This window comes from Pongo pygmaeus, chromosome 6 (genome assembly GCF_028885625.2).
Source record: "Pongo pygmaeus isolate AG05252 chromosome 6, NHGRI_mPonPyg2-v2.0_pri, whole genome shotgun sequence".
Taxonomy (NCBI): Eukaryota; Metazoa; Chordata; class Mammalia; order Primates; family Hominidae; genus Pongo; species Pongo pygmaeus.
In genome coordinates, this window is record NC_072379.2 from 8200833 (window position 1) to 8227756 (window position 26924).

The 26924-nt window shown below is 49.3% G+C and overlaps 1 protein-coding gene and 1 pseudogene across 14 annotated transcripts in view; one reads left to right on the forward strand and one right to left on the reverse strand.

The window, feature by feature from the left end:
- The window catches only part of TRRAP (transformation/transcription domain associated protein), a 135431-nt gene extending 108852 nt beyond the window's left edge, over positions 1-26579 (forward strand). For 11 of the 14 annotated variants that reach the window (XM_063668114.1, XM_063668119.1, XM_063668117.1 and 8 more), the window contains 11 exons: positions 1410-1611; positions 3092-3256; positions 4777-4867; positions 6197-6396; positions 7223-7484; positions 17351-17576; positions 18287-18504; positions 21520-21704; positions 24393-24596; positions 24682-24876; positions 25412-26579. In XM_063668114.1, the coding sequence (XP_063524184.1) occupies positions 1410-1611; positions 3092-3256; positions 4777-4867; positions 6197-6396; positions 7223-7484; positions 17351-17576; positions 18287-18504; positions 21520-21704; positions 24393-24596; positions 24682-24876; positions 25412-25696 (2233 nt within the window). In that variant the 3' untranslated portion in view covers positions 25697-26579. The remainder of the gene's footprint in view (positions 1-1409; positions 1612-3091; positions 3257-4776; positions 4868-6196; positions 6397-7222; positions 7485-17350; positions 17577-18286; positions 18505-21519; positions 21705-24392; positions 24597-24681; positions 24877-25411) is intronic. The other 3 variants (XM_054497101.2, XM_063668120.1, XM_054497105.2) reach the window with 1 other exon arrangement.
- LOC129041675 (E3 ubiquitin-protein ligase RNF14-like) lies at positions 11558-13067 on the reverse strand (annotated as a pseudogene).
- Positions 26580-26924: the final 345 nt, after the last annotated feature.

The following is a 26924-nucleotide window of genomic DNA, read 5'->3' on the forward strand; positions in this document are numbered from 1 at the left end:
TGTCTTTCCACTAGTTTAGGTCTTCTTTAGTTTAATTCAACAATGTTTTATAGTTTTTAGTATACAAGTCTTGCACTTACTTTAAATTTATTCCTCAATATTGTCACGTGAATGGAGCCGTTTTCTTCATTTTCACATTGCTCATTGCTAACATTTGGAAATACCAGGATTTTGTATATTGATCTTAGATTTCTCAACCTTGCTGAGTGTATTTGCTCTAATAGCTTTTTGGGGATTCTTCTTTTCTGTGTATAAGATCTTGTCAACTGCAGGTAGAGATGGACTGACATCTTCTGTTCCAATAAAGATGCCTTTTATTTATTTTTCTTCCCAATTGCCCTGACTAGAACCTCAAGTACAGTGCTGAATTAAAGAGATGAGATCCTTGTCTTTTTCTTGATCTTGGGGAAAGCCATTCAGTCTTTCAGCCTTGAGTATGATGTTAGCTGTGGGTGTTCTGTAGATGTCTTTTATAAGCTTGAGGAACTTCCCTTCTGTTCTAAGTTTGCTGGGTATTTTTATCATGAGATGTTGTTGGATTTTTTTCAAATGGCTTTTTCTGTGTCCTCTGAGATGATTGTGGTTTTTTTCCTTCATTCTTTTAATGTGGTATATCACATTGATTGGTTTTATTTATATTGACTTTTTTGTTTTCTGTGTTGAACCACCCTTATTGCTGGGATAAATCCCACTTGGTCATGATGGATAATCCTTTTAATCTGCTGCCGGAGTTGGGTTGCTCATTTTTGTCGAGGATGTTTGCATCTGTATCATAAAGCACCTGGGTCTGAAGTTCACTTGCTATGTCTGGTACATTGCTGGTGTAATAGTGAAGCGGTATAACTGCTGTGGAAACAGTTTGACGGTTCCACAAAAAGTAAGCGTAGAGTTTCCACGTGACCAGCATTTCCACTCCTGGTATACACCCAGAAGTGTTGAAACAAACAGATACCTGTTCAGGAATGTTTGTAGCAGGACTATTTGCAATAACCAAGATGTGGAAACAACACAAATGGAACAGATAAACAAAATGTTTATGTTCTATATGTGCAATGGAATGTTATTCATTTGTTAAAGAGAATGAAGCACCGACACAGGCTTCAACATGGATAAACCTCGAAAACACTGTGCTAGGTGAAAGAAGCCAGATTGAAAAGATCACATGGTGTATGATTCAATTTATATGAAATGTACAGAACCAGTCAGTCCACAGAGACAGAAGGCAGACTGCAGGTTCCCAGGGGCTGGAGGTGGGAGGGGTTCAGAGCGACTGCTTATGGGGCGGTTGCACAACATTGTGAATGGACCAAATGCCCTGCAGTGTTCATTTTATAATGGTTAATTTCAGGTTACGTGAAGCTCACTTCAATTGAAAACCATACACGTTTTGGTTTTCTGTCTCCTCACAGGTCCGAGGAGGCAAACAAAGCCTTCTCTGCAGCTGTGCAGATGCACGATGTGCTGGTGAAAGCCTGGGCCATGTGGGGCGACTACCTGGAGAACATCTTCGTGAAGGAGCGGCAGCTGCACCTGGGCGTGTCTGCCATCACCTGCTACCTGCACGCCTGCCGGCATCAGAACGAGAGCAAATCGAGGAAATACTTAGCCAAGGTGAGACCGAAAAAACGAGCTTTGACCAGAGGCCATCGGTCGCCTTCAGATTTGGACAGAAATTTAGCTACAGTTTACTCACCCATGCCGGGTGTGAGGCATGATTTCATGCCTTAACTCTTAATCCTCATCTTTCGAAGCATCTTTCACAGTTCCATTTCAAAGCAGAGAAAACTGAGGCCTGGACACTCTTAGGGCCCCAGAACTTCCAAGTGGCAAAGCCTCACATAGAGCCCAAGTCTAGCACTGCCTGTGGGAGCTCACACCGAACAGAGGGCTGAGGAGGGGATATGGAGCTAGAACTTCCCTCCTAGACGCCCGTTAGGTTGTCATCCCTCCCCTGCAGGGCTGCTGTCAGCACAGCCACAGAGCCGGCGTGCTGGGATGGTTGTGGGTTTCTCTCTGCACGGTGCCCCCCAGCAGCCCTGAGCTCAGGATGGGTGTCACCCACATGCTCACTGAAAGACGTGCACTTGACATTCAGGTTCCTCCTTCATGTGGCTTCCTGTCTTCCCCCAAGAAGCAGACAAATAAAACCCCGAATTAATTCCAGCAGGAAACCCAAGAATAAATTGTTCCCTTTCCTATTTTGTCCATTAAAGGTTTGGATTTTTTAGAATTCCTTGATTTAACGTAAAAATTTGGAATGTACACCAGCACATGGCAGTTAAAGCCGACTACAGAGACAGCTACACGCACTGCCTCAGGGCTTGGTTCTGGGTTGCTTACACCCATATGTAATTGTTTCAGTCGTCCGTGGACACCTGGCTACCAGCCTGTGGCCTACCTGATGCCGGGGTGATGAGCATCTGAGAGTTTTAGCAAAAGTTCATTTTGTTTGGATGAGATCATGAGTGTAAGTTAACAGGTGGGCAGGCCCCAGGCATCTTCCTGTTGCTGTCTTGCAGTCGGTCACTGGTCACTGCTAGCCAGTGGATTAGATCAGCGAGTAATTGTCATTAAAACTAAAAAGGCCGGGCGTTGGTGGCTCACGCTTATAAACCCAGCACTTTGGGAGGCCGAGGTAGGTGGATCACTTGATGTCAGGAGTTCAAGACCAGCCTGGCCAACGTGGCAAAACCCCATCTCTACTAAAAATACAAAAATTAGCCAGGCGTGGTGGTGTGTGCCTGTAGTCCCAGCTACTGGGGAGGCTGAGGCAGGAGAATCGCTTGAACCCAGGAGGTGGAGGTTGCAATGAGCCAAAATCGCACCACGGCACTCCAGTCCTGGGTGACAAAGCAAGGCTGTTTCAAAAACAAAACAAAAAAAGACTAAAGAGAAAATCTATATTTAAATTTTAGGTTATATATACTGTAAGATTTACTGTAAGTTTAGCAATAATGTTGACCTGCTTATAGATTTTTTTTTTACATGGCCGGTAAAGCCGCTCTATACAATGTTGTAATGTTGGGGAAAGTCTCTTGCTTGAGGGCTACAGAATTGTTATTCAACTCTAGAATTTCTCCTTCTGTCTCAGGTGCTGTGGCTTTTGAGTTTTGATGATGACAAAAACACTTTGGCAGATGCTGTCGACAAGTACTGCATTGGTGTGCCACCCATCCAGTGGCTGGCCTGGATCCCACAGCTGCTCACCTGCCTGGTTGGCTCGGAGGGAAAGCTGCTCTTGAACCTCATTAGCCAGGTGGGAAGAGCAGGGTGACCTTGTTCACATGCACAAAACATTGTGTCTTCATTTTGCATTCTCTTTTTTCCCAGAAAGTAAATTTGAGTGCTCAAAAGTATTAAAAATAAGTTAAAGAGATGGGAAGATATAATCATCTAGGTATTATTTAATATAAAGCATAATTAAAAGTTATTGAAGAATATATGATTTGAAGTGAAATAGCTAATAAAGCAGTTCAGTGTTAAAATTCTAATTTCTTAAACATTTTCCCATCTGTAATGCAAGTAAAATAAACTTGTACTAAAATGTACAGTTGCCAGTGGGTACTCTGAGAATGACAGGGAGCCCTGAATCTGATTGGTAGTTTTCATCTGATTTTTTGTCATATGCTGGGAGCTCTTCGGAGCTACCCTTAAACTAAAACATGCCCGATTGTGGCTGTCACCCTTTTGACAGTTGAGCTGCATTGTAAGGAACCCATGGTTCTCGAGGGCAGTGGGGCAGGGCTGGGGAAGCGGATAGCCCAGGGCCCTATGGAAAGGCTCTCGTAACCATCTCTTGAGAATGATTCCAGGATGTCCCTCTCCCATGAAAAGACCCAGGCATAGAGGAAGGACTAGAAATGGCAAAGTGTGGCTACAGTGAGGTTTGGGACACGGCACCTTCGTGGTTGCTTTTGTAAAATCATGAAGCGCCACAGGAGTCCGTGAAGGTCTTCAGGAAGGAGCTGGGTCCGCGCACTCCGCCCACCCATTCCTCTGGCTCCTTCCTGCATGCAGCACCTGTGCTGTGTGGGCCCTGAGCAATGCCCTGGTTTTCCTTGAGGAGGCAGCTGTGTTTTTGAGTCCCAGCATTCTGTGTAGCGCTTATCCTCAGGATGCAGATCCAACCTACTTGGTCTCATCACTTGTGGAGCATCTCAGGTTCAAGAGCAGCCGCCTCTGCCTGTGACGGCTTAGATGTTATTCCTTTCTTCCTTTCATGGGCACATTCTGAAAGATTCAAGTGACATGGTATTATCCTGTCAGCCACAGAACTCCAGTTCAATAAAATGGGAGTTTCTTAACTGAAACGGACATCCCTCCCTCTCCTCCCAGCTGCAGTTAGGCAGAATAAAGTTATTTGATAATGGAATTAGTTCAAATCCACAGTGAATTGTGCCTGACAGATTAGCTGGTATTTGTATGTTTTTTTATTTGCTTCAGTGTTTTGCCTTCCTGGGGACACATGTGTTTTGCCTTCCTCAGATTTACTGCCTGGAAGGAAAGCATGGTTTCCCTGTCACTCACAGTTCCTGGGTGGAGTTGATGAAATGCATGTGTTGATGTGTCTTGGCTCTTTTAAAGTGAATCAAATATTTTGCCTGCTGTTGAACCTGGCCTTGTGCGTCAGATCAGTGCTGCAGTATTTGCTTCCTTGGTCCAAAGGCAGATCAGACACCTGTTTCTGACCTGACACTGGTTATTTTCAGTACAAATTATCTTTATCCAGAGCTCAGCAGAGAGCAGCGCTGTTTATAACGTCTTGTCTCTGAGCAGGTTGGACGCGTGTATCCCCAAGCAGTCTACTTTCCCATCCGGACCCTGTACCTGACCCTGAAAATAGAACAGCGGGAACGCTACAAGAGCGGTACGTCTCGGGTGGGGCCGGCAGGCCAGGCCAGGAAGGGCTCGTTCCAGGGGGTGCCCCACATCCAGACAGACCACCACAGCCACCCCCTGCCCTGCAGCTCACTCCTAGCCGTGGCCAATCTCTCCTCAGTGGGCAGCACTGTAGGGCAGGAAGCAAAGCCTGATTTGAGTACAGTCTCTCTTTTGCCAGGATGTAATAGGCGTTCATTTATCTGAGTGATTTGATCTATAGGTAGAGAAAATATGTGAAATTTTCAGCTTCAGAAAATTGTAAAGTTTACCTTCCTCCTTAGTAGTAAGTGCATCCCAATACACAGCACAAATGCCAGGTGCCGTGTGTGTGTGTGTGTGTGTGTGTGTGTGTGTGTGTGTGTGTGTGTAAGTTATGAGGAGTATCTTCAGCTGTGAGAAGAAATCAGTATTGAAGTCAGTCTTACCAGATGTTGGTGAAATTTCACTCACAGTGTAAGACTTTTAATCTATATTGAATAGCCCTTATATGCAAAGCAACAACTGATTTGATGGCTTTAGTTACCCACTAGGCATGGTGCTTTAAATAATGAGAGGACTGTTTACTGACCCTTGTTTTCAATGCTGAGTCTCCTAAGGGCCGGGGACCGTGCGTGGTTGGTGAGAGGCGGTGGATGCGGGCTGCGTGGCACATTTCAGCTCTAACCTCTGGGGAGTCAGTCTCCCTAGGTGGCTTCATGTCTTGGTCATTTGAAAATTAAGGTTTTTTAGTTTTAAGACTAAGTGTAGAGAGGTAAATTCAGAAAAAATGGTCATTAAGGGCTCTGCAGTGTATCTCACAGGGAAAAATGACCGTATTTTTCAAAAGCAGTATTTTGCAATTGGCTTGGCTTTCCAAACCAGTTTCCTATTAACTGCTTTTAGATTCTCTGAGTTTATAGTAGCAAGGAACGTGTAACATATTGTGAGATATTTTTCCAAACATTTATGTTTAGGATGATCAGACATAACAGAAACGTTAAAAGGAGTGCTCAGGGAACCCTTGTGCGCCCTCACCTGGACTCACCAGGTGGCGTGTTGTCACATCTGCATTCTCCTGAAACACATACACGGGTTTATTTAATGGAATGGATTGAAGCCGCATTGTAGACAACTGCGCTGTCCCTCCCCGCGTCCCTCAGCGCACCTGCGCCTAGAACCAGGGCCTTCTCCCATGCAGTCCCTGGGGAAGCGGTCTTGTAAGGATTCACACGCCGGCAGGAACCAGCGCTCCTTTGGCCCATGGGTCCTGCAGCGCTCCGAGCCCTGGCGTCTGTCGGTTTTGCGCTGACACTGGCGTTGTGTGTGTTGCTCTCAGATTCTGGACAGCAGCAGCCAAGTTCAGTGGGTAACCAGTCCCATTCTGCATCAGATCCAGGGCCCATAAGAGCAACAGCACCCATGTGGCGCTGCAGCCGAATCATGCACATGCAGCGAGAGCTCCACCCCACCCTTCTGTCTTCCCTGGAAGGCATCGTCGATCAGATGGTCTGGTTCAGAGAAAATTGGCATGAAGAGGTATTTGGCTCTGATCTTGCAAATGGTGGCTCCTTGTCGAGGGGACGTGGCATTCTGTGTGCTTCTGTGGCTCTCTTCCCTTGAGCTGTAGTTGCCAGTCCTTTTATATATTTGTTGTTGAACTTAACCATGGACCAGGCAAATAGCTATCTCTGCACACTAGTACAGCCTTAAAGATTCGAAGCAGAAGACATGAAAGAGGGTGGAATTGAGGAAGCCGCTTCTTGCTGTTAAAATGCTGGCCGTGCTCACGTCCCTGAGCTCAGTGACCTGAGTGCCACTGTTAACCAGGTGTGAGCAGGAGCAGTGGCGTGAGTAACAGGGTTATAATTTCCATAGATGGGGAATTGTAGGGATGTGGGGTCTTTTCAGCAGTCAGACCACTTCCTTAATAACGTTGGCTTAAGCTGATGACAAAATAGTCCACGCCTCATGCCGAGATGCTTACCTGGTTGAGCCCCAGGGCCAGCTCCTTACTGCTGTGAAGTCTCGTGTGTGCACGGTGCACGCAGACACGCGGTGGGAACAGTACAGCTGCCTGAAAATGCAGGGGTTTTGTGGCTAATCGCAGACGGGTGTATGATCCAAAAAAGTGGGGCTTTTCTGTTTTTGCTTTTTGAATGTTCAGGGCCCTTACTCCCCAAGGTCAAAAGCACCTGCTCCCGTTTCTTGCACACGCTGATTTCATGCCTGCTGTGTGTGGGTCCTGCCGGGGAGTGCAGAGATGACCCTGGGCTGGGAGGGCCGCACTCAACAGGCGCTTTTGGCTGCTGGTTCTGGAGTGGAGGGCTGTGTTTGTCAGTTGTCTCTGGCTCTTTTCTACCAGGTTCTCAGGCAGCTCCAACAGGGCCTGGCGAAATGTTACTCCGTGGCGTTTGAGAAAAGCGGAGCGGTGTCCGATGCTAAAATCACCCCCCACACTCTCAATTTTGTGAAGAAGTTGGTGAGCACGTTTGGGGTGGGCCTGGAGAATGTGTCCAACGTCTCGACCATGTTCTCCAGCGCAGCCTCTGAGTCTCTGGCCCGGCGGGCACAGGCCACTGCACAAGACCCTGTCTTTCAGAAGCTGAAAGGCCAGTTCACGACGGGTGAGTCTCCATTTTCCTTCCCTTCTGTAGGGAGAATTGGACACGCTGATTTTCTCCAGCTTTAGTGTCAAAGCTGATTGGATCATTGGTTTTCTGATGACTGCATGGGGCACACTGGTTACACTCTGTTTACAGTGCAGACATCAGAGTGCATAGCTGAGACCACATGTTTTTCTCCCAGCGAGGGGTCAAGGTTTGGAGCAGGAGCTGCCAGGATCCACGACGGGGCAGAAAATGCATGGTTTCAGGCCACACTGCCCTCCTGCCCTCCTGCCTTCCTGCCTTCCTGAGACCCTTCCTTTACTTGGTTTTGGTGGGAAACAGTGTAAGGTGGGGTGGTGGGAGACAGTGTTAGTGTGAGCCGGTAGGAGACAGAGTCCTGGTGAGCCTGTGGGAGACGGTGCCGGGTGAGCCGGTGGGAGATGGGGCCAGGTGAGCCGGTGGGAGACGGGGCCGGGTGAGCCGATGGGAGACGGTGCCGGGTGAGCCGGTGGGAGACGGTGTCGGGTGAGCCGGTAGAGATGGGGTTGGGTGAGCCGGTGGAGATGGGGCCGGGTGAGCCGATGGAGATGGGGTCGGGTGAGCCGGTGGGAGATGGGGCCGGGTGAGCCGGTAGGAGACGGCACCAGGTGGGATGGTGGGAGACGGTGTTAGTGAGCCAGTAGGAGACAGCGTCTGGCGTGCCGGTGGGAGACAGGGTCCGGTGGGCCCATGGAAGACTGGGTCTGGGTGAGCTGGTGGGAGATGGCGCCAGGTGAGCCAGTAGGATTTATAGGGGCAGGGCCTGCAGTGACGAGCTAAGTGCAAGCTCACTGTGGATTCTGGGCATTGTGATAGGGAGATGTATTTTCAGTGCTTGTCTGTAGTTCAGGTTAATGTGTTTTCCTAGACTGACAGCTTAACTCCTGGCTCTGCCTCTTACGTTGTGATGTGAGGGAAAGGAGTCCAGTTTCCTTCAGCCCAGGTTTCTTCCTCTGTCAAATAGGGAGCCTCACCCCACGGTATCCCACCCCCACCATCTACACACCTCTGTTCCATCCTTGCACCCCCGTCCCATCCATGTACCCCGGTTCCATCATACACACACGTCCCATCTACGCACCCACGTCCCGTCCGTGCACCCCATCCACTCACCTGTATCCTTTCACCTGCATCCATCACCCCCATGTCCCATCTGCACACCCATGTCCCATCTACTTACCCTTGTCCCATCGTACACACGTACATCCCATTTACACACGCGTGTCCCATTGTACGTACCCCTGTCCCATCTACACACCCACATCCCATCCTTGCATCCCCGTTCCATCCTCACACTCCCGTCCCATCCTCACATCCCCATCCCATCCTCACACTCCCGTCCCATCCTCGCATCCCCGTCCCATCCTCGCATCCCCATCCCATCCTCACACCCCCATCCCATCCTCACACCCCCATCCCATCCTCACACCCCCGTCCCATCCTCACATCCCCGTCCCATCCTCGCATCCCCGTCCCATCCTCGCATCCCCGTCCCATCCTCGCATCCCCGTCCCATCCTCGCATCCCCGTCCCATCCTCGCATCCCCATCCATCCTCGCATCCCCATCCATCCTCGCATCCCCGTCCCATCCTCGCATCCCCGTCCCATGCTCACACCCCCGTCCCATGCTCACACCCCCGTCCCATCCTCACACCCCCGTCCCATCATACACACCCACATCCCATTTACACATGCGTGTCCCCACGTACGCACTTTGTCCCATCTACACACCCACATCACATCTGCGCACCCGCATCCCATTGTACACACCTGCGTCCACCGCTGTGCACACAGGCACAGGTGCTTCTCGTGCTGGCTTCTCGTGCTGTCTGGAACACGTTGCTTCTTACTCCTCATTCAGCCTCCATCCCACTGACCTGCGGGCGCCCCAGCAGAGAAGCGCGTGGTGGGCTCTCTTGCCAGGCTCTCACTGAGAGCTCCTGGTCCCAGGATGTGGCTCCAGCTGCCTAAGTAACTTCCCCAAGCCTTCATCTCTCGAGTGTCAGCACATAAGTGATTGTTGTGTGAAAACAAGATTTGTCTGGTACAGTTTCCCAGAGATGAAAGAAACATGAATCATTCACATTTAAAAGCTTAATTACTGCATTTTTAAAATTGTAGAACTAATCATTTTAATTTTCATTTCTTGTCTTCAACTTATTCTTTAAATTAACTTCAATTTTTATACAAAATGTCCTGAATGGAAGTGCTTGAAACTATCTGGTTAAAACAAAATATGGGCCTCAAACCTAAGCTCAGTCACTAGCCCAGCTAAAAAGAAGAGATGCTATCCTGTGACCTTTTTCCTCTTAATAATATGTTATATGCCGAACAGTTTAAAAATGGGATTAGTTGCCTTGGTGACAGAATAAATAGCAGCAGCTCTGTTCTAATTATAAGATTATTTTAAATTTTATTTTTAAGATTAAGCATCCTCTTTGACAATCCAGAAACATAGTCTTTACTGACTCTTTGGACACACACCTAAAACAGTTAAAGGGATTCCTCAATTTTCAATGACAAAGTACAAAAAAAGAGTATGTTCTTGGTGGGCACGGTGGCTCACGTCTGTAATCCCAGCACTGTGGGAGGCCGAGGTGGGTGGGCAGGTCACTTGAGGTCAGGAGATTGAGACCAGCCTGACCAACATGGTGAAACCCCATCTCTACTAAAAATACAAAAATTAGCCTGTCATGGTGGCGCGTGCCTGTAATCCCAGCTACTCAGGAGGCTTAGATGGGAGGATCGCTTGAACCTGGGAGACGGAGGTTGCAGTGAACCCAAATCGCACCACTGCACTCCAGCCTGGGCAACAGAGTGAGACTCTGTCTCAAAAAAGAATATGTTCTCAAGCTGCAGTTCAGTTTTTCTGTCCCCTTTTCCAAAAAAATCTTACTTTACTACCAAGCCATTCACCTAACTATAAGGAAAGACAATTTTTCAAAAAGGCAACAAAGTCCAGAAAAAGGAGTGGGTATCAGTCCAAAATTATCACCCAAAACACTGCTGTTACAAAAAAAATTAAAAATTAGAGTAGGAAGCCAAATTCCCATAGCTTGTTAGAGAAGATCTTTAAAAAGAATTCAGAAAGTTAAGAGTGGAACTACGGTAGTATAGACAGGCTCAAAATGCAGATAATTCAGGAACATTCAGCTTGGAAATATATTAGGCTTTCTCCTAGTCCAGCAGAGGAAATAAAATCATGTGTTGCTGGAATTAATATTAAAATTGTCTCCACACGCAGAAGGTAAAGAAAGAGAATGTGGAAGAAACGTAGCAAAGACAAGTTACCTTAAGTCTAGGCTCTGCTGCCCAGGAAAATTGAATCGAACTTAAATTCTTCCTGAGTCAGTATCACTAAATTCTAGATTTGGCCTGAAACCAGTGGACCACATACACCACTAATAAATATCAAGTGACCCACAGTGTTTGTGGTATTAAATTTTTTTGTAATTATTACAAGTTTCTATTCTGAAAAGCAGTAGATCAAAATGACACTGGACCATGCAGTCGGTTACAAAGTAAACAGCTCCCTCCAAAGAGAACTGACTTGCCAGAAACCTAGGCTGGAAGGAATGTGAGTAATATGAAGTACATCAGGCTCTCAGTATAATTTCCATAAGGCTTTTCTACCCACCCCAGTTGTAGGGAGAAGTACTGAGGGAGCTCCAACACAGTGTCTTACAGGGGTGCTTCCTGGAGACAAAAGGGCTCTAAGTTTAACTCTTGACCCCTCTTCTCCTTACCTAAAGCTTGGGGAAGAAAATAAATATTTAATTTTTAACTTTTCAGACCTTTGGGCACATTATAATATTTAATATTCTGTAGTTTCCTTTTCTGAACCTCTGGCTTAGAATTTTTTTCTCAACTTACATTAAAAAAAATGTATGAATGCTCCTTCACCAGATGAAAATATAAGCCATGTTCTTCCATCTCTTCTACACAGGAAGAGTGAATGAATAGTACTGTAAATATCCTGCAAGGTTACTTTATGTACTTGACAAAAGATTAGGGAAAACCAATCCACTTCCATAGCTCAAAGAGTAGTTAACTAGTCTTCAATCTCATCTTCCCAAATGTCTACATTCACATCCAAGCATGAAACAGCTGGTTACAACACGGTGAAGTAGGGTTGGCGAAATGTTTGTAAGGGGTTGCTAGAGAGAGAACCCATGCCAACCCAATAGAAATAGTGTCTGCAGCCAGTACATGGCATCCACTTCACTTCTCTATGTGAATTCCACAGCATGGGCATCTCTTCGAGTTCTCTTGTAGCCTCTCCTTACTTTCCATCTCTTCCAGTGCCTTCTGAGTCACCCTCTTACCTTACCTCTGTTCCAGAAATCTTGTCTTGGCCTCATCTGCTTGCAGGTATTCGTTTTGTAAGTCTGTTAATTTCTCTGCCATCACCTTACATGGAGAGGCCCCGTGGTAGGTCAGTCTGTTCCAGAAATCTTGTCTTGGCCTCATCTGCTTGCAGGTATTCGTTTTGTAAGTCTGTTAATTTCTCTGCCACCACCTTACATGGAGAGGCCCCATGGTAGGTCAGTCTGCACAAGGTACAGAAGGCAAAGTTGCAGCTGGAGCAGATGCCCATGGTACAGCTAGGCCCTGCAGGCCCCCACAGGCGGGGGCAGCACACCACATCTGCCACCAGCTCCAAGGTGGATGGGAGGAGAAGGCAGCCATGACGGGCAGATAACTCTGCTTCCACTGGCTCTTTGACCTGGCCAGGAGTGGCCACCGAAGGGCACTTTGGTTCTGAGCAGTTGAGGCATTGAACCTGGCCATCTCTGATCTGGATTTCAAAGCAGTCCTTCAGACAGGCTTTGCAGTACACAGGCCTCACTCCAAGAAGTACATGCATTCACTGCCCAGCTTCTCAAAGAAACAGATGTCGTACAGGAACAATCTACTATTAAAGCATTTTATCTGCTGAGCTTAATCAAAGTCCAAGATTTCCTGGATCAGACTTGACAGTGATTCTACTTCCACATCCTGCACAGCTCTATCACCCACAGTTTCCTCTTGGTCTACATGAGATCCAGCAGCTCCTCCAAAATCTAGCTCTGTGATGGGAGAGGCTTGAGCTGTCCTTCTCAGCACTTCTTCCTGAGAACCCATCTTGAGCTCAGTGGGAGAGACAATATTCGGATGCACCAGGGCCTCTTGCTTAAGAAACTGCATCCAGCAGACAGGATCCCGCTGCCACTGTGTCCTTCCCATAGGTTGTCTAAGTACTTACATAGAGCAGAGAGCTGAGTTGGTGGCAGCAATTTGCCACTGAGTGTGAATGAAGGTGGGAAGGAGGGTGGATATTCTGGTGGCAGTTCAGAGTTCAGCACAACTGGAGGGAGAAAGCAAATGTATACTCAAAGCCACTCTTCTGGGGGCACTCATCTGAACTGCCGCTCACAAATATCTTGAAGTTCTGTGGCAAATCCAAATCGATCCTGATTTCTCCACCTCGGACAGGCTCTGCTTTTCTGAATTCATCTCCATGATAATACTCGCCAGGGCCAGCAGTTCACCTCCTGAGCTTCTCAGTCTTCTGACAACATTTAATTTTATGAGGAATTGTTAATAACAATCAGAAAAAAGGATATCAGCACTGCAGTCTGTATTTCAGTTTATTTATTTATTTATTTATTTTAAGGTGGAGTTTTGCTCTGTTGCCCAGGCTGGAGTGCAATGGCGTGATCTCAGCTCACCGCCACCTCTGCCTTCCAGGTTCAAGTGATTCTCCTGCCTCAGCCTCCCAAGTAGCTGGGATTACAGGTGCACATGCCGCCACACCTGGCTAATTTTTGATTTTTAGTAGAGGTGGGGTTTTACTATGTTGGCCAGGCTGGTTTTGAACTCCTGACCTCAAATGATCCACCCACTTCGACCTCCCAAAGTGCTGGGATTACAGGTGTGAGCCACTGCCCGGCCATGTATTTCAGTTTAGAGTGGAGTTCCTGCAGATCCCATTTATTCTCCAGGTGGTGGAGATGAGACTGCCAAAGCTGGATAACAGGCCAAGATGTGGAACTCATACTACATATACTATGGAAATCCTGCCATTTGGGGCAAACCAGAAACCGCTCCTTCAGTGAGGGAAGCCCCTCCTCCACAGTGTTTCCCTCCAGCCTGGGAAACTCCTTTTCATTCTTTCAGGCCACACCGTGCGCACTCCAGCCTTGGTTCAGCCTGGGTTCAGCATGCCACTGCCACCGTCTCCTGCGCTCGCCACCCGTCGTCACTTGGGCAGCTGACCAACAAGTGGGGCAGGCCCCAGCCTAGCTCTGTGCCCCAGCGCTGGGATCAGAGGGCGCTATGTGGGCCTGTGAGCCATGGGCCAGCTTGGGGTGTCCTGAAGGAGCAGGGCCCCACACCTTTCCCTTCCTCATCAGTGCCCTGAAGGGTCCTGGCTAGGCTGGGCTGGGGGCACCCTGTCTCGAGTTTGGGGGACCGAAGCCCACTGAGCAGTCCTGGCCTGGCCCCCTTCTCTGCCTTGCATGCCCAGAGTGTGGTCCCTACCATACCTTCCAGCCGCCCGGCAGTGCCCGACTTAGCGCTTTTGTAATGATCTTTGCCACATTCTTTCTTCACTGATGGGTTAAATCATAGAGTAAGTGGTTCACATTTGTGATATTTAAAGAATCTCCTAAAGACTCATTGTGTCCTAGATGACACAGTTAATATTATTAAGTCACATAAAAGAAAATCTTTGTCTCCTTAATCGGAAAGGACACTCAACAGCCATAGCCGTGACCAGGGTTGCATCGAGGTTGCATCCAGCTGAAGTGTGGCGTGTGCCCTGCAGTTGCTCCAGGCAGTCTGGGGGTGCGGCTCCCCTTTCGTGATGTGTGGGTTGGGCCTGCCTTAGGTGAACCCACAGCTGAGGGAGGTGCTCTTTGAAAAGTGAAAGGCGAGCCCGGTCCTCCCTGTCTATACATGAAGCGCTTTCATCTCCTCAGGCTTATCACGAAGTGTGTGTGATGTGTGGTCTTTCACCCTTCTGAGAACGGAAGAGTCTGAGATGAAAGTTTTATGGAAATCATATTTTACTTAAAAGAAATGGTGGTATTCAGCATGCTTTTATCTTAAAATATCCACATTATTAAATCAAAAAAGTAGAGAATCAGAAATGGGATAGATCTTCTGGCTTTTGATATTAAAAAAAAAAAAAAAAAAAAAAAAAGTCACAAAACCAAAACTGGAAAAAGCATGAGGCTCCTGACTCATCTCAAAGTGCGGCGGGTCTCAGACACACACAGCCAGAGCTCATCCACCTTCCACTCTCCTGTACACAGGGGAGGCTGTTTCTGTCTCTTTCTTTGTCTGTGTTTCGTTCATGGAATGCAGTCCAGTTCTCTAGCAGAGCTGTGTGTGTGGGCTACCAAGCACATGTCTGTAAAGAGGTGGAAGAAAGCTCAGAAATGGCCCACTCCATTTATCCCACAGAAACGAAGACTTCCATTCATGTGGGAACTGGTACACAAATATTCAGAGCCTTTGTTATTTTATTTGTGATAGCTTAAAACTGGAAACCATGCAGATGCCCTTTCAGAAGGTATTGAATACATTAGAAAAACCTCAGCAATGAGGAGTTAATTACTGATACACAGTAACGTGGGTGAACCTCCAGGAAATCATGCTGAGTGCAAAAAGCCAGCTTGGATATGTACTGTGGGATTCTTATTTGTGAAATACCACAGTGGAGACGGAGAAGGGATTCGTGCTGGCCAGGTGTTCAGGATGCAGGCGAGAGGCGGGGGTGGCTGTGAAGGGCAGCCAAGGGCATCCCATGCTGATGGTGCAGCTCAGCAACTGATTGTGCTGGTGGCTCTGCGAGGCCACACAGTGACATGACCAGAGGTGTACGCATGCATACACACACGTGCACACACACGCACACGTGCACACACACCTGCATACACACACATGTACACACACACTTGCACACGTAACTGGTGAAGTCTGAATCAGCTCTTCAGCTCTTTGGACTGTGCCAATGTCACTTTTTGGTGTTGGCATCGCACTGGGTTGCATAGGACGCTGGTGTGGGAGGAAGAGGGTTAGGAGTACATGGGACTTCCTGTATATTTTGTTTGCATCCTATTGTGAATCTCTAGGAATTTCAGAATAAAAGTTAAAAAGAGATCAGGCATGAGCTTGGCGGCACCTTCTTGGTCCAATGTGGAGAGGGAACAGTGAGGTGGCCTGCGTCCTTGGCGGTGGCCTCTGTCTCTCGCAGCTCTGCTGGGGGATTTCACCTTGGTGCACAGCAGCCTCTCCAGCCACCTGCCCGTGTGGCGTCCTGGCACTGTGAGGAATGCAGAGGAGGGAGGTGCCACAGAGCTTAAAATGAAAGGGAAACCAGACAAGTGGTATGAAAAACACACACACACACACAAAATGCATTGGCTTTCATGAAACTGATGACATTTGTGGACAGCCAAGTTCAGACGTGGGCAGGAATAGGCCACTCGTATAGCTGGGTGTTATCACGCGAGGGCAGGGATGGTCAGGCCACTCGAATAGCTGGGTGTTAGGCCCAGCGCCTCATGTGCGCTGCCTTGTTTAATTTCGTCCTTACGGGGCAGGTGTTAAATTATTCCCATTCCTGTACGACAGGTTAGAAAAGTGAGAACCTGAGAGGTTCAGCAGCGTGCTCCAAGCTCTAAGCTGGCATGTCTCCCGCCACGACTCAGCCAGCGTTCCATTTGGGCTCAGGACGCCAGCCCTGGGGACGGTGCCTCCTTGTGGCTCCCCCAGGGCCCCTGCTTTGCTGCAGAAGCGGTTGGGTTCATCCTGACCTCCAGTTGCCCTGGTGAGTTAGGGTGACGAGGCTCCTTCCAGCACTGGCGCTCGTCTGGGAGGAAGTCAGGGCGTTTTACAGAAAGACATTTTAATATGAGTGACCTGAGAAATACATTAACCAGGGATTTTTGAATTGCTTCAGTGAAAAATGTTTTTGGCTTTTGCCATTTTGGTATCCTGCATTCGTTCCTTCTCTTGGCTCATTTAGAGTCTGTCTCCTGGGTGGTCATTTCCGTTGCCTCAGGCTCACTTTGATTACAATATCAGCTTTGACAGGAGACCTTAGGGCTCCGTGTGACACTTGTGCTCAGAGTTGGGGTTGCCGTTGGATGCTGGTCTTCAGGCCCTGGTGACACGGGCTCCTGGTTGTTGGGTTTTACAGGCCGCCCTCGGGCTCCTGTGTCTCCCAGGGCCCCAGCCTCACACACTGAGGTAGACGTTGCCTCAACGGCATTGTTTCCGGAAGGGCCTGTGGGGTTGGGGATGGGGTTTCAGGCTGGTGGTTCCTCTCTTCCTCTTCCTCTCCACGCGGTGGGAGGTCCCTTATGGGGCTTCTCTTGTTCTGTCAGCCTCTTGGGGAGCAAGGGACATAAAATATTTTGCTCCACACCATGTGTAAAACGTGTAATTCAGCCGGGCATAGTGGTTCACGCCTGTAATCCCAGCACTTTGGGAGGCTGAGGTGGGCGGATCATCTGGGGTCAGGAGTTCGAGACCAGCCTGGCCAACATGGAGAAACCCTGTTTCTACTAAAAATACAAAAAAAAAAATACTGGCCAAGCCTGGTGGCGGGTGCCTGTAATCCCAGCTACTCGGGAGGCTGAGGCAGGAGAATCACTGAAACCCAGTAGGCGGAGGTTGCAGTGAGCCAAGATTGCACCACTGCACTCCAGCCAGGGCGACAAGAGTGAAACTTCATCTCAAAACAAACAAAACGTGTAATTCGTAGCTGGTAGGGGCTTGAGCATTTTTTTTGCAGTGAATTAGAACTGGCCCAGATGACTAAAAATGTTTTAATTCATGTTTTATTTTTAAGATTTTGACTTCAGCGTTCCAGGATCCATGAAGCTTCATAATCTTATTTCTAAGTTGAAAAAGTGGATCAAAATCTTGGAGGCCAAGACCAAGCAACTCCCCAAATTCTTCCTCATAGAGGAAAAGTGCCGGTTCTTGAGCAATTTCTCGGCACAGACAGCTGAAGTGGAAATTCCCGGGGAGTTTCTGATGCCAAAGCCGACACATTATTACATCAAGATTGCGCGGTGAGTGGGCCAGCCTGGCGGGTGGAACTAACCCACGGCACCCATGGACATGGAGCACCATGGGAGCTCCAGGGTGGACCATGTGGAATTTCGGACGCAGATTCCCTGACATGGGAGAAGATGATTCTGGAATGTAAGTGTTCAGGCACTTTAGAAGTTCTGCCCGCACTGACCGGTTAGCTGTCCTGAGTGCAGTCTGGGTTTGCATTCAGCAGACCTTCTTCTGAGTCACCATAGAACTTGACAAAACAGTGTGTGTCCCACTCTTTTGTAAATCCTCGAAGCACAGTATTCAGGCAGAATCAGACGATTGTAGCATTTCCTAGAGCGTGCTGCATCTCATTTGAAATGCAGAAAGGGCTTTGAAGAGGTTTCTCTTAACAAAAAGTGTGTTTCGTCTTTATTTCTGAACCAGACACAGCTCTGCTTTTCCATACGTCCAGAGTTTAACTGCCCTTTCCTCCAAATCTGGCTCCTGTCCTGGCCAGCTGTCCCTCCTCCTTGACTTCCGCCCATGGCTGCTGAATTGAAAATATTGTGACTCATTTCCACCGCATCAGGGTGAGGCAGGGTACAAATAAGTTGATAAACAACCACTGGCCTACGCAGTCCGTTTTCCCGTGACAGTTCGGACATTCTTAGCTTCTTCTCAAGACCAGGACTGGTAGCAGAGATGCAGGGCATGTCCTCATGGCTTCTCGCTCTGGCAGGTTCATGCCCCGGGTGGAGATTGTGCAGAAGCACAACACCGCAGCCCGGCGGCTGTACATCCGGGGACACAACGGCAAAATCTACCCGTACCTCGTCATGAATGACGCCTGCCTCACGGAGTCACGGCGAGAGGAGCGTGTGTTGCAGCTGCTGCGTCTGCTGAACCCCTGTTTGGAGAAGAGAAAGGAGACCACCAAGAGGCACTTGTTTTTCACAGGTAGAGATGAGAGCGACACCTCGCGGGGTGCACAGGCAGCTTCACAGGTAGGGATGAGAGCCATACCTCGTGGGGTGCACAGGCAGCTCACATTAGCCTTTGAGGGTCCAGCTGTGTCAGCAGAGAATGTTCTAGTCTGTGCCGACCAGGGAAGGCCTCAAGAAGAGGAGCAGCTCCGGGCCTTCAGGCCTCTCACTGAGAGATGAGAGCTGTGTCCACCTTTCCTCTAAGGCGAACTTGTCCAACCTGCGGGCTCCATGCGGCCCACGATGCCTTTGAATGTGGTTTGACACAAATTTGCCAACTTTCTTAGAACATTATGAGATTTCTTTTGCTTTTTTTTTTTTTTCTTTTTTAGCTCATCACCTGTCGTTAGTGTCAGTGTATTTTATGTGTGGCCCAAGACAATTCTTCCAATGTGGCCCAGGGAAGCCAAAAGATTGGACACCCCTGTTCTAAGGCCTTTTGCACTCTTAAGGAGTGGGCCCTTGGGAGAGCTGGCGCCTGCCAGTGCGTGCTGCCGGTTTTGCTTCTCCTCCTGGGAACCCAGGCTGCCAGGAGGAGAAGCAAAACCAGCCCAGCCGAGCCTGGGCGCCAGCGGGGCAGCAGCATGCATCAGGTTTCCAGCGCACCTCGAGCTGCTTCACACACTGTACTCTGGGCCCTCCCTGAGTTTCCTTCTTGGGTGAAACGCAGGACTCGGGAAAGTCTAACTGCCCTGTTAAGGCCACAGAAATTGCCAGGGGGACACAAATAGCTGATAAGAAGCAACCTCTGAGTGAAGTCTTTGTCACTGAGTTATCATGAGTGGCCTGATTGTAAAGGCACGTAGATGAGATGCTTATAATGTTATCCAGAGAAGAGAGGCACTTTGATGACTTTTTAGCATGTAATCCCTGAAGTCGGGAGCCCGCTGCAATGTATGTTATGTAGTCCATTATGGAACTTTCTTTTGCCACCTAAGCTGTGATCAGCCCCTTTTGACCTGAAATCTCTGACCCTTAAGTTTTTTATATCTCAAAATAAGATTTTTTAAAAAGCCTAAAGAAAGCTCAAAATGCATCACAGAAAGCTGTGTGTGTTTTAACATGTATGTAACATGACCTGTAGTGTTGATTCCAGCTGTGGGTTATTGATTTCTCTGCTTCCAAACGCTTGGTCAGCGCGGAATGGTGGTCCTAATGTGTGTCCTGGAGTCATTTGGGGATTTCTTTATGGGTAGATGCCAGGACAGCAAGCCATCAGCTGTGGCTTAAGACAGAATCAGCCACTTGGTTCACAGAAGTCAGAATCATCTGTGTGCACTTCACGCGCCGCTCACTCCACGTCAGGGGTTACAGTGGCTGGGACACAGCTACCACTGGGACCCTCACCAGGCAGGCTTAATCTGACATCTTCTGGAAATCTTTCAGCTCCGTCCAACTTTATTGCAACAAGATATCTGAATATTCCCTGAACCTAGTATCTTCATAAAGTATTATCTCATTTAATCCACAAACAACCCTATGGGGTAGGTACTATTATCCCACTTTCGGAAGAGAAACTGCACACAAGTCTGGTGCTGCTCCCCAAGGTGACATCACTGGGGAGACAGGCTCTGGAGTGGTCGCCCAGCGCTTCTGCCACCTCCAGCTGACTCAGACCACAGTGGTTTCGGTGTAGGTTAGCATCCTGTTGGGCAGGTCGTAGATTAACTGCATCTCCGATACCAAATGGTGATTGGGAACAAAGTGCTGGTCACCATGTGTGGACAGGGATTTATACATTAATGCGGCTGGATGATCAGGTTGATGCTGGTTGCTTTCCTTATATGGACAGAACACAGCAGATGACCTGAGGGATGATTTTCCTCCTCCAAAGATGGGGTACAGCCATCCTAGGTGCTGAAAGACAAGTTTGCATCATTAGACAGCAGCTGTCTCAGAGCAGGAAGGCCGGACTTTTCCCATAGACTCTGATTAAGGAAAGCCTCTAAGAGTGAGCATTTGGTAGTCTGTTTATTCTTTTTTTTTGAGACGGAGTCTCACTCTGTCATTTGGGCTGGAGTGCAGTGGTGCAATCTTAGTTCACTGCCACCTCCACCTCCTGGGTTCAAGCAATTCTCCTGCCTCAGCCTCCTGAGTAGCTGGGACTACAGGTGTGCACCACCACGGCCGGCTAATTTTTGTATTTTTAGTAGAGATGGAGTTTTGCCATGTCGGCCAGGCTGGTCTCAAACTCCTGACCTCATGTGATCCACCCGCCTTGGCCTCGCAAAGTGCTGGGATTACAGGCGTGAGCCACCATGGCCAGTCATGTTTATTATTTTTTAGACAGGGTCCTGCTCTGTCACCCAGACTGGAGTGCAGTGGCGCAGTCACAGCTCACTGCAGCCTCCAACCCCTGGGCTCAAGCAATTCTCCCACCTCAGCCTCCCGAGTAGCTGGGACTATAGGCTATCCTTTATTTTTTGTTTTTTTAAGATGTCTTTTTTTTTTTCTTTGAGATGGAGTCTCGCTCTGTCGCCAGGCTGGAGTGCTGTGGCGTGATCTCGGTTCACTGCAACCTCTGACTCCCTGATTCAGGCAATTCTCCTGCCTCAGCCTCCTGAGTAGTTGGGATTATAGGCACCTGCCACCACTCCCAGCTAATTTTTGTGTTTTTAGTACAGACAAGGTTTCACCATGTTGGCCAGGATGGTCTCGATCTCCTGACCTTGTGATCCGCCCACCCCAGCCTCCCAAAGTGCTGGGATTACAGGCGTGAGCCACGGTGTCCGGCCAAGACGTCTTTTTAAGATTGCCTTCTGAAGCATTTCTGTTTGTGGACACAGGGTGACGATCAGCTCGTGCCGTCAGAGCCTCGTGCCATCTGTTGAGTAAATGGATGGCGCATGACCACCGGCTTCTTCCAGCCAACCCCCCCTAGGCATACAGAGCCGGGTCAGCTCTGCTCCCAGTGGCACTCTAACAGTGGAGCTGAGCACTGGCCCGCGGTCACCCTCAGCCTGTCCCGTTTCTCTTCCTTTCTCCCCAGTGCCCCGGGTTGTGGCGGTTTCCCCACAGATGCGCCTCGTGGAGGACAACCCCTCTTCACTTTCCCTTGTGGAGATATACAAGCAGCGCTGCGCCAAGAAGGGCATCGAGCACGACAACCCCATCTCCCGTTACTACGACCGGCTGGCTACGGTGCAGGCGCGGGGAACCCAAGCCAGCCACCAGGTAGCAGCGGGGCTGGGCCAGGGGCCGAGCTGCCGCCTGCAGCCCTCCTGTGTGGGGTGGTGCCTGGAGACGGGTGTTTAGGAGACCAACAGGCATTTGTTGGGGGCCACCTCTGTCATTTAAAGTAACTTTATTAGACTCATGAGATGGTGGAAATGAGACAGCTGTTGACCTTGGTGAGAGGACACTTGTCGTGGACGGTTTGTTATGACCAGACACGGGTCAGTCCTCGACCTTGCTTGCGGTTTCGATAATGAGATCTTTGGAGTAGAAGCCTGAGAGGAAAGGTGTTCCTGCGAGGGCCAGGCTGCTAATGGTGAGGGAGGTCGAGGTCAGGGGTATGGTTTTGAGCAGTCCTCCTATTTTTCGGATGTCTTGCTCATTGTTGAGGTTATGAATGATGGACCCAGAGCATATAAATAGGAGGGCTTTAAGAGAGGCCCCTTGTCCTCTGCCTGCACTTACAAAGAAGCGCCGAAATTAGAATTTTAAAGTAAGTTTCTGGCGGTCTCACTTGGCAGCCACACCTGATCTGAGGTGATGGGAGGCTGTTTACAGTCTTCATTCATCCACTTCATGTTCCCGTTCACCTGGTCGGCTGCTGGGGGTGTTAGGTGATGTGCAGCATGTGTGCTGTTTTCTAAAATACAAAAAGCGACAGACTCTGGAGTGCATGGGGCCCAGCTGTTTCGGTTGCCTGAGCCTGGAGCGTGGTGCCCGCAGGAGTCTTGGGTGGCCCTGGCCTGCAGCCCCTCGGAGGTGCAGAGGCCCCTCATTCACCTGCACATTTTTGCCATTGGTAGGAGGCAGGGCAGGTATGGGCTTTGGGTGGGGAGATTTTTGGGGGATTGTGTGGAGCACCCAGGGGCAGCTGTTTTGGCCTCTCCCTGGGTGCCCCATGGTCCTTTCTATGGGTCCCAAGAAGGAGAGACCACAGAGGTGGTTGCTGTGACCTTGTCCCGAGTCACCCAGGGACTCGTTCCAGTTCTCCTGGCTCCTGGAGGACTTAGTTTGGTTGAGGAAGGTTGAGCCCATGGTGTACTCTGTGGCCTAGGGCACGGCAGGGCCCGAGGTGTTCCAGGCTGCAGCATCAGGTGCAGCCTCCAGCTCTGTGCAGGCAGAGGCATGGATCCCTGTTTCTGATCAGCCTGTGTTGACAGAGTTCATGGCCTCTCTTGGGAATTGACGCCAGGGCTTTTTTGTGGCACAGGCCACGGCCTGGTCATTCTGTGGACGATGGGCAGTTCTGAGGTATTTGCAAGAGAGGAATGGATTATATTCCTAAGGCGACATTAACTTTCCACAGCGTGGAAGCCAGTGACAAATACGTGCTGACCTCAGAGTCATCCTGTTTCTAAACAGCGTGAGTGACCGACTAGGCAGTTTGTTCCAGCTTAGCAGCTGCCAGGGCCTGTAGGCAGAGGGAGATGCCCACAGCACAGACAAATCCAGTTTCAGAGCCACTTCCTCCTCTTGTTTATTTTATTTTGTTATTTATTCTACTCCTTCATTCTTCTCTCTCCTTTTTTTTTTTTTTTTTTTTTTTTTAGATGGAGTTTCACTCTTGTTGCCCAGGCTGGAGTGCAATGGCATGATCTTGGCTCACCACAACCTCCACCTCCTGGGTTCAAGCGATTCTTCTGCCTCAGCCTCCTGAGTAGCTGGGATTATAGGCGCCTGCCACCATGCCTGGCTAATTTTTGTATTTTCAGGAGAGACGGGGGTTTCACCATGTTGGCCAGGCTGGTCTCGAACTCCTGACCTCATGATCCACCCACCTCGGCCTCCCAAAGTGCTGGGATTACAGGCGTGAGCCACCGCGCCCAGCCCAGCCTTTTTTTTTTTTTTTTTAAATAAATAGCTCCTCAAGACTGTTGCAAGCCTTTAATTTCTAGAGTTCTGACAAAGTGGATTTTGATGGTTTTGCCAGCATTCTCACTGCTCAAGGAGCAGATTTTGGAAATCCTTTGCAGTCTCAGAAGTGCTTCTTCCCATTTGACGGGTGAGGAAACAAACAAACCGCATGTGTCGCCGGTGGCCTGCCTTGTTCTTGCCGGCAGAAGGGCCTGCTTTCTCACAGCCATTCTCATGGAGCACGTGGGTAGGACTAAGCCGGGAAAAGACCCCGTAGATGGCCTGTACCAGGTCGAACAGGAACTCCATTAACTCAGTGAACTCTTACTGAGTTGGTGATGTCTGCAATAGTCTTTGAGTCTCTAGTACACAGTTCAGTCTCTCGTGTGGTGTGTGTGGTTAGACCAGCTCCTTCAGTTTGTGAAACATTTGTCATTAGTGTAAAGTCTTGGTTGAAAGTGGTGCTGCTGTTGTCCAGCTGTTGTGTTCTATTAATTGGCCTGATAAATTCTGTAGTCAGCAAGGGTGGAAGTGTTCAGATATTTACCTGCATTCTTGTCAGGTATCGCGTATCAGGTAACTGCAGCTTTGACGCAGACCAGCCGCATTGGTGCTTGGTGCTTTAGAGCAGACGGCGGCAAACCCTAGAGGGAAACAGCCATCTTGTGCCTCCTTTCATTCAGTCTCCTAATAATGCGTGCGTTAAATCTGTCACCAGAATTTACAGAATTTACTCTTGGTGCTAAGTTAAAGAGGAATTGTAGTTTGAGAGTTTTTCTTTTCCAAAAAAAATCAGTGAATGAGATGGGAGTGTCACAGAGCACTGTGTTTCAGGTCCTCCGCGACATCCTCAAGGAGGTTCAGAGTAACATGGTGCCGCGCAGCATGCTCAAGGAGTGGGCGCTGCACACCTTCCCCAACGCCACGGACTACTGGACATTCCGGAAGATGTTCACCATCCAGCTGGCTCTGATAGGCTTCGCGGAATTCGTCCTGCATTTAAATAGACTCAACCCCGAGATGTTACAGATTGCTCAGGTAACCTGGTTTGAACAGCCAGATCCTCTCCTCATGACATTGCCTTTCTGCTGAAGTTCCTAAAGTGTCTCCTTCTGAAATTTAGGACACTGGCAAACTGAATGTTGCCTACTTTCGATTTGACATAAACGACGCGACTGGAGACCTGGATGCCAACCGTCCTGTCCCATTTCGACTCACGCCCAACATTTCTGAGTTTCTGACCACCATCGGGGTCTCCGGCCCGTTGACAGCATCCATGATTGCGGTCGCCCGGTGCTTCGCCCAGCCAAACTTTAAGGTGGGTCTCCGCGTCGTCCTGTCACAGGCGCAGGCTAGAGCCACTCAGATGCCTGCGTGTCACGGCCTTGCAGGAGCTACTGATCTGCCTCATGGGCTCTGCGTTCTCCACAGCGGCCAGCACCCCTGTCTGTTATGTCTTTTGCTGTGAGGGCAAGGGATGGTTTTCTCTTTGGTTCATTCTTATCTGTAGTGCTTGGAACGGGCCTGCCTGACACTCGGCAGACGCCGGAAGGCATCAAGTGAACAAATAAACAGATTGGGCCTCAGTTGCAGCATGGCCGCCCTTGTCATCCAGGTCCGCGCTGCCCAACACTGAGGCCTTCTGGCTGCTGCTCCAAGTGGAGGAAGGGGTTTGTACCCCAGCGGCTTCCCCAGCCCGTCCTGAGGACACACGGCCTGGCCTGGTGCTGAGGCTCGACTGGCCCTCGGTGGCCCTGGGTGGCCGCTGTGGTTGAGTCCCACCTTGTTAGGAAGCTGACCCTCTGGGCTGTTCTTGGTTAAACACAAGTCGTCTCGTTCTCCCCTGCACGCAGGTGGATGGCATTCTGAAAACGGTTCTCCGGGATGAGATCATTGCTTGGCACAAAAAAACGCAGGAGGACACGTCCTCTCCTCTCTCGGCCGCCGGGCAGCCAGAGAACATGGACAGCCAGCAACTGGTGTCCCTGGTTCAGAAAGCCGTCACCGCCATCATGACCCGCCTGCACAACCTCGCCCAGTTCGAAGGCGGGGAAAGCAAGGTGAACACCCTGGTGGCTGCGGCAAACAGCCTGGACAATCTGTGCCGCATGGACCCCGCCTGGCACCCCTGGCTGTGACTGCGGCCGCCATGGCCACCCGGAATGTGAAGGGCGCCCCGGGCTCTGAGCCCGCGGCTTTTACGACTTCTCCCTGCCTCGTTCCTTATATTCACAGAAGCCCCATAGTTTCACTGGGTTGCAGTTATTTTCCTGGTAGTTTGTGTGTAAGAGAGGGAGAATATAGTTTTAGAGGAAGCTGAACTATGACGACGCTGGGCGAGGCGGTTGGAAATGGCAGAGCTGAAACTTATTCCAAGCTTTCAAAATAATCTTTTAAGAATCCAGGATTCTCCGGTCTGGAATTTCTGGGTGAGTCCCTTTTTTATGGTGTCCTCCCTCTGTGAATGTACAGGCGGAACTGTACGAACAGCTCCCTACCATCCATTTTTAACTCTTTCGGAAATAACACCTCACAGCAGCTTCGTGCTTTTGTACAGACCTTTGTAACGTGTACAGAAAACTCATTTTGTTTGAGAAACAGGAGATGATGAACCCATCATGCTGGTTTTTCTCTGAGCACAAAGTTTTAGGCTGTACACAGCCAGCCTTGGGAATCTCGTTGAGCGTTAGGCGTGGATCCACGGGGCCAGGTTACCCTGCGGGAGTGCCACACGCATCCACTTCGGATTCAGCGGGTGAAGACAGAACTCTGAGAGTCTGCAGGCGGCTCCTGTGCTTTTTATTTCTGGCTCTTCGGATGTCTTCTAGACATTTACTATCATTGCATCTGAAGAAAAAATCACTTTTACCTTCCTAATTTAAAAAGACAAAACAGAAATGTATGTTCCTTCGCTAGCTTTAGTCTTTCTGTTCACATTTTTATAAATCTGAGCATTGAGAATGTTCTATCTAAATTTGTACAGTGTGATTTTTTTTTTAGAATAAATATTTTATAAAAGGGTTTATTGTCCCTTGTTTATGTTAAAATGCTCGTTTCCATGAGGGATTTCTTCCCTCAATGTCCCTCAGCCCCTTGGGAACCAGAGGCCCCAGAGACAGTGTGGGATCCTCAGTGTAGCCTCTTGGTGACAGCATGCGCTGCCTGGACAGGCACAGTGCTGCTGTGATCACAGGGGAGGCCGTGACTTGGCACGTGGGAAGCCAGCTCAGAGCATATTCAGTCAGGGCGATGAGGGATGGCGGCCCAACCTCAGCAGCAGGTCGACGTGCAGGACTCTCAGAATGGCGGCCCAACCTCAGCAGCGGGTCGGCGTGCCAGACTCTCGGAGCCCTCAGCTGTGTTCAT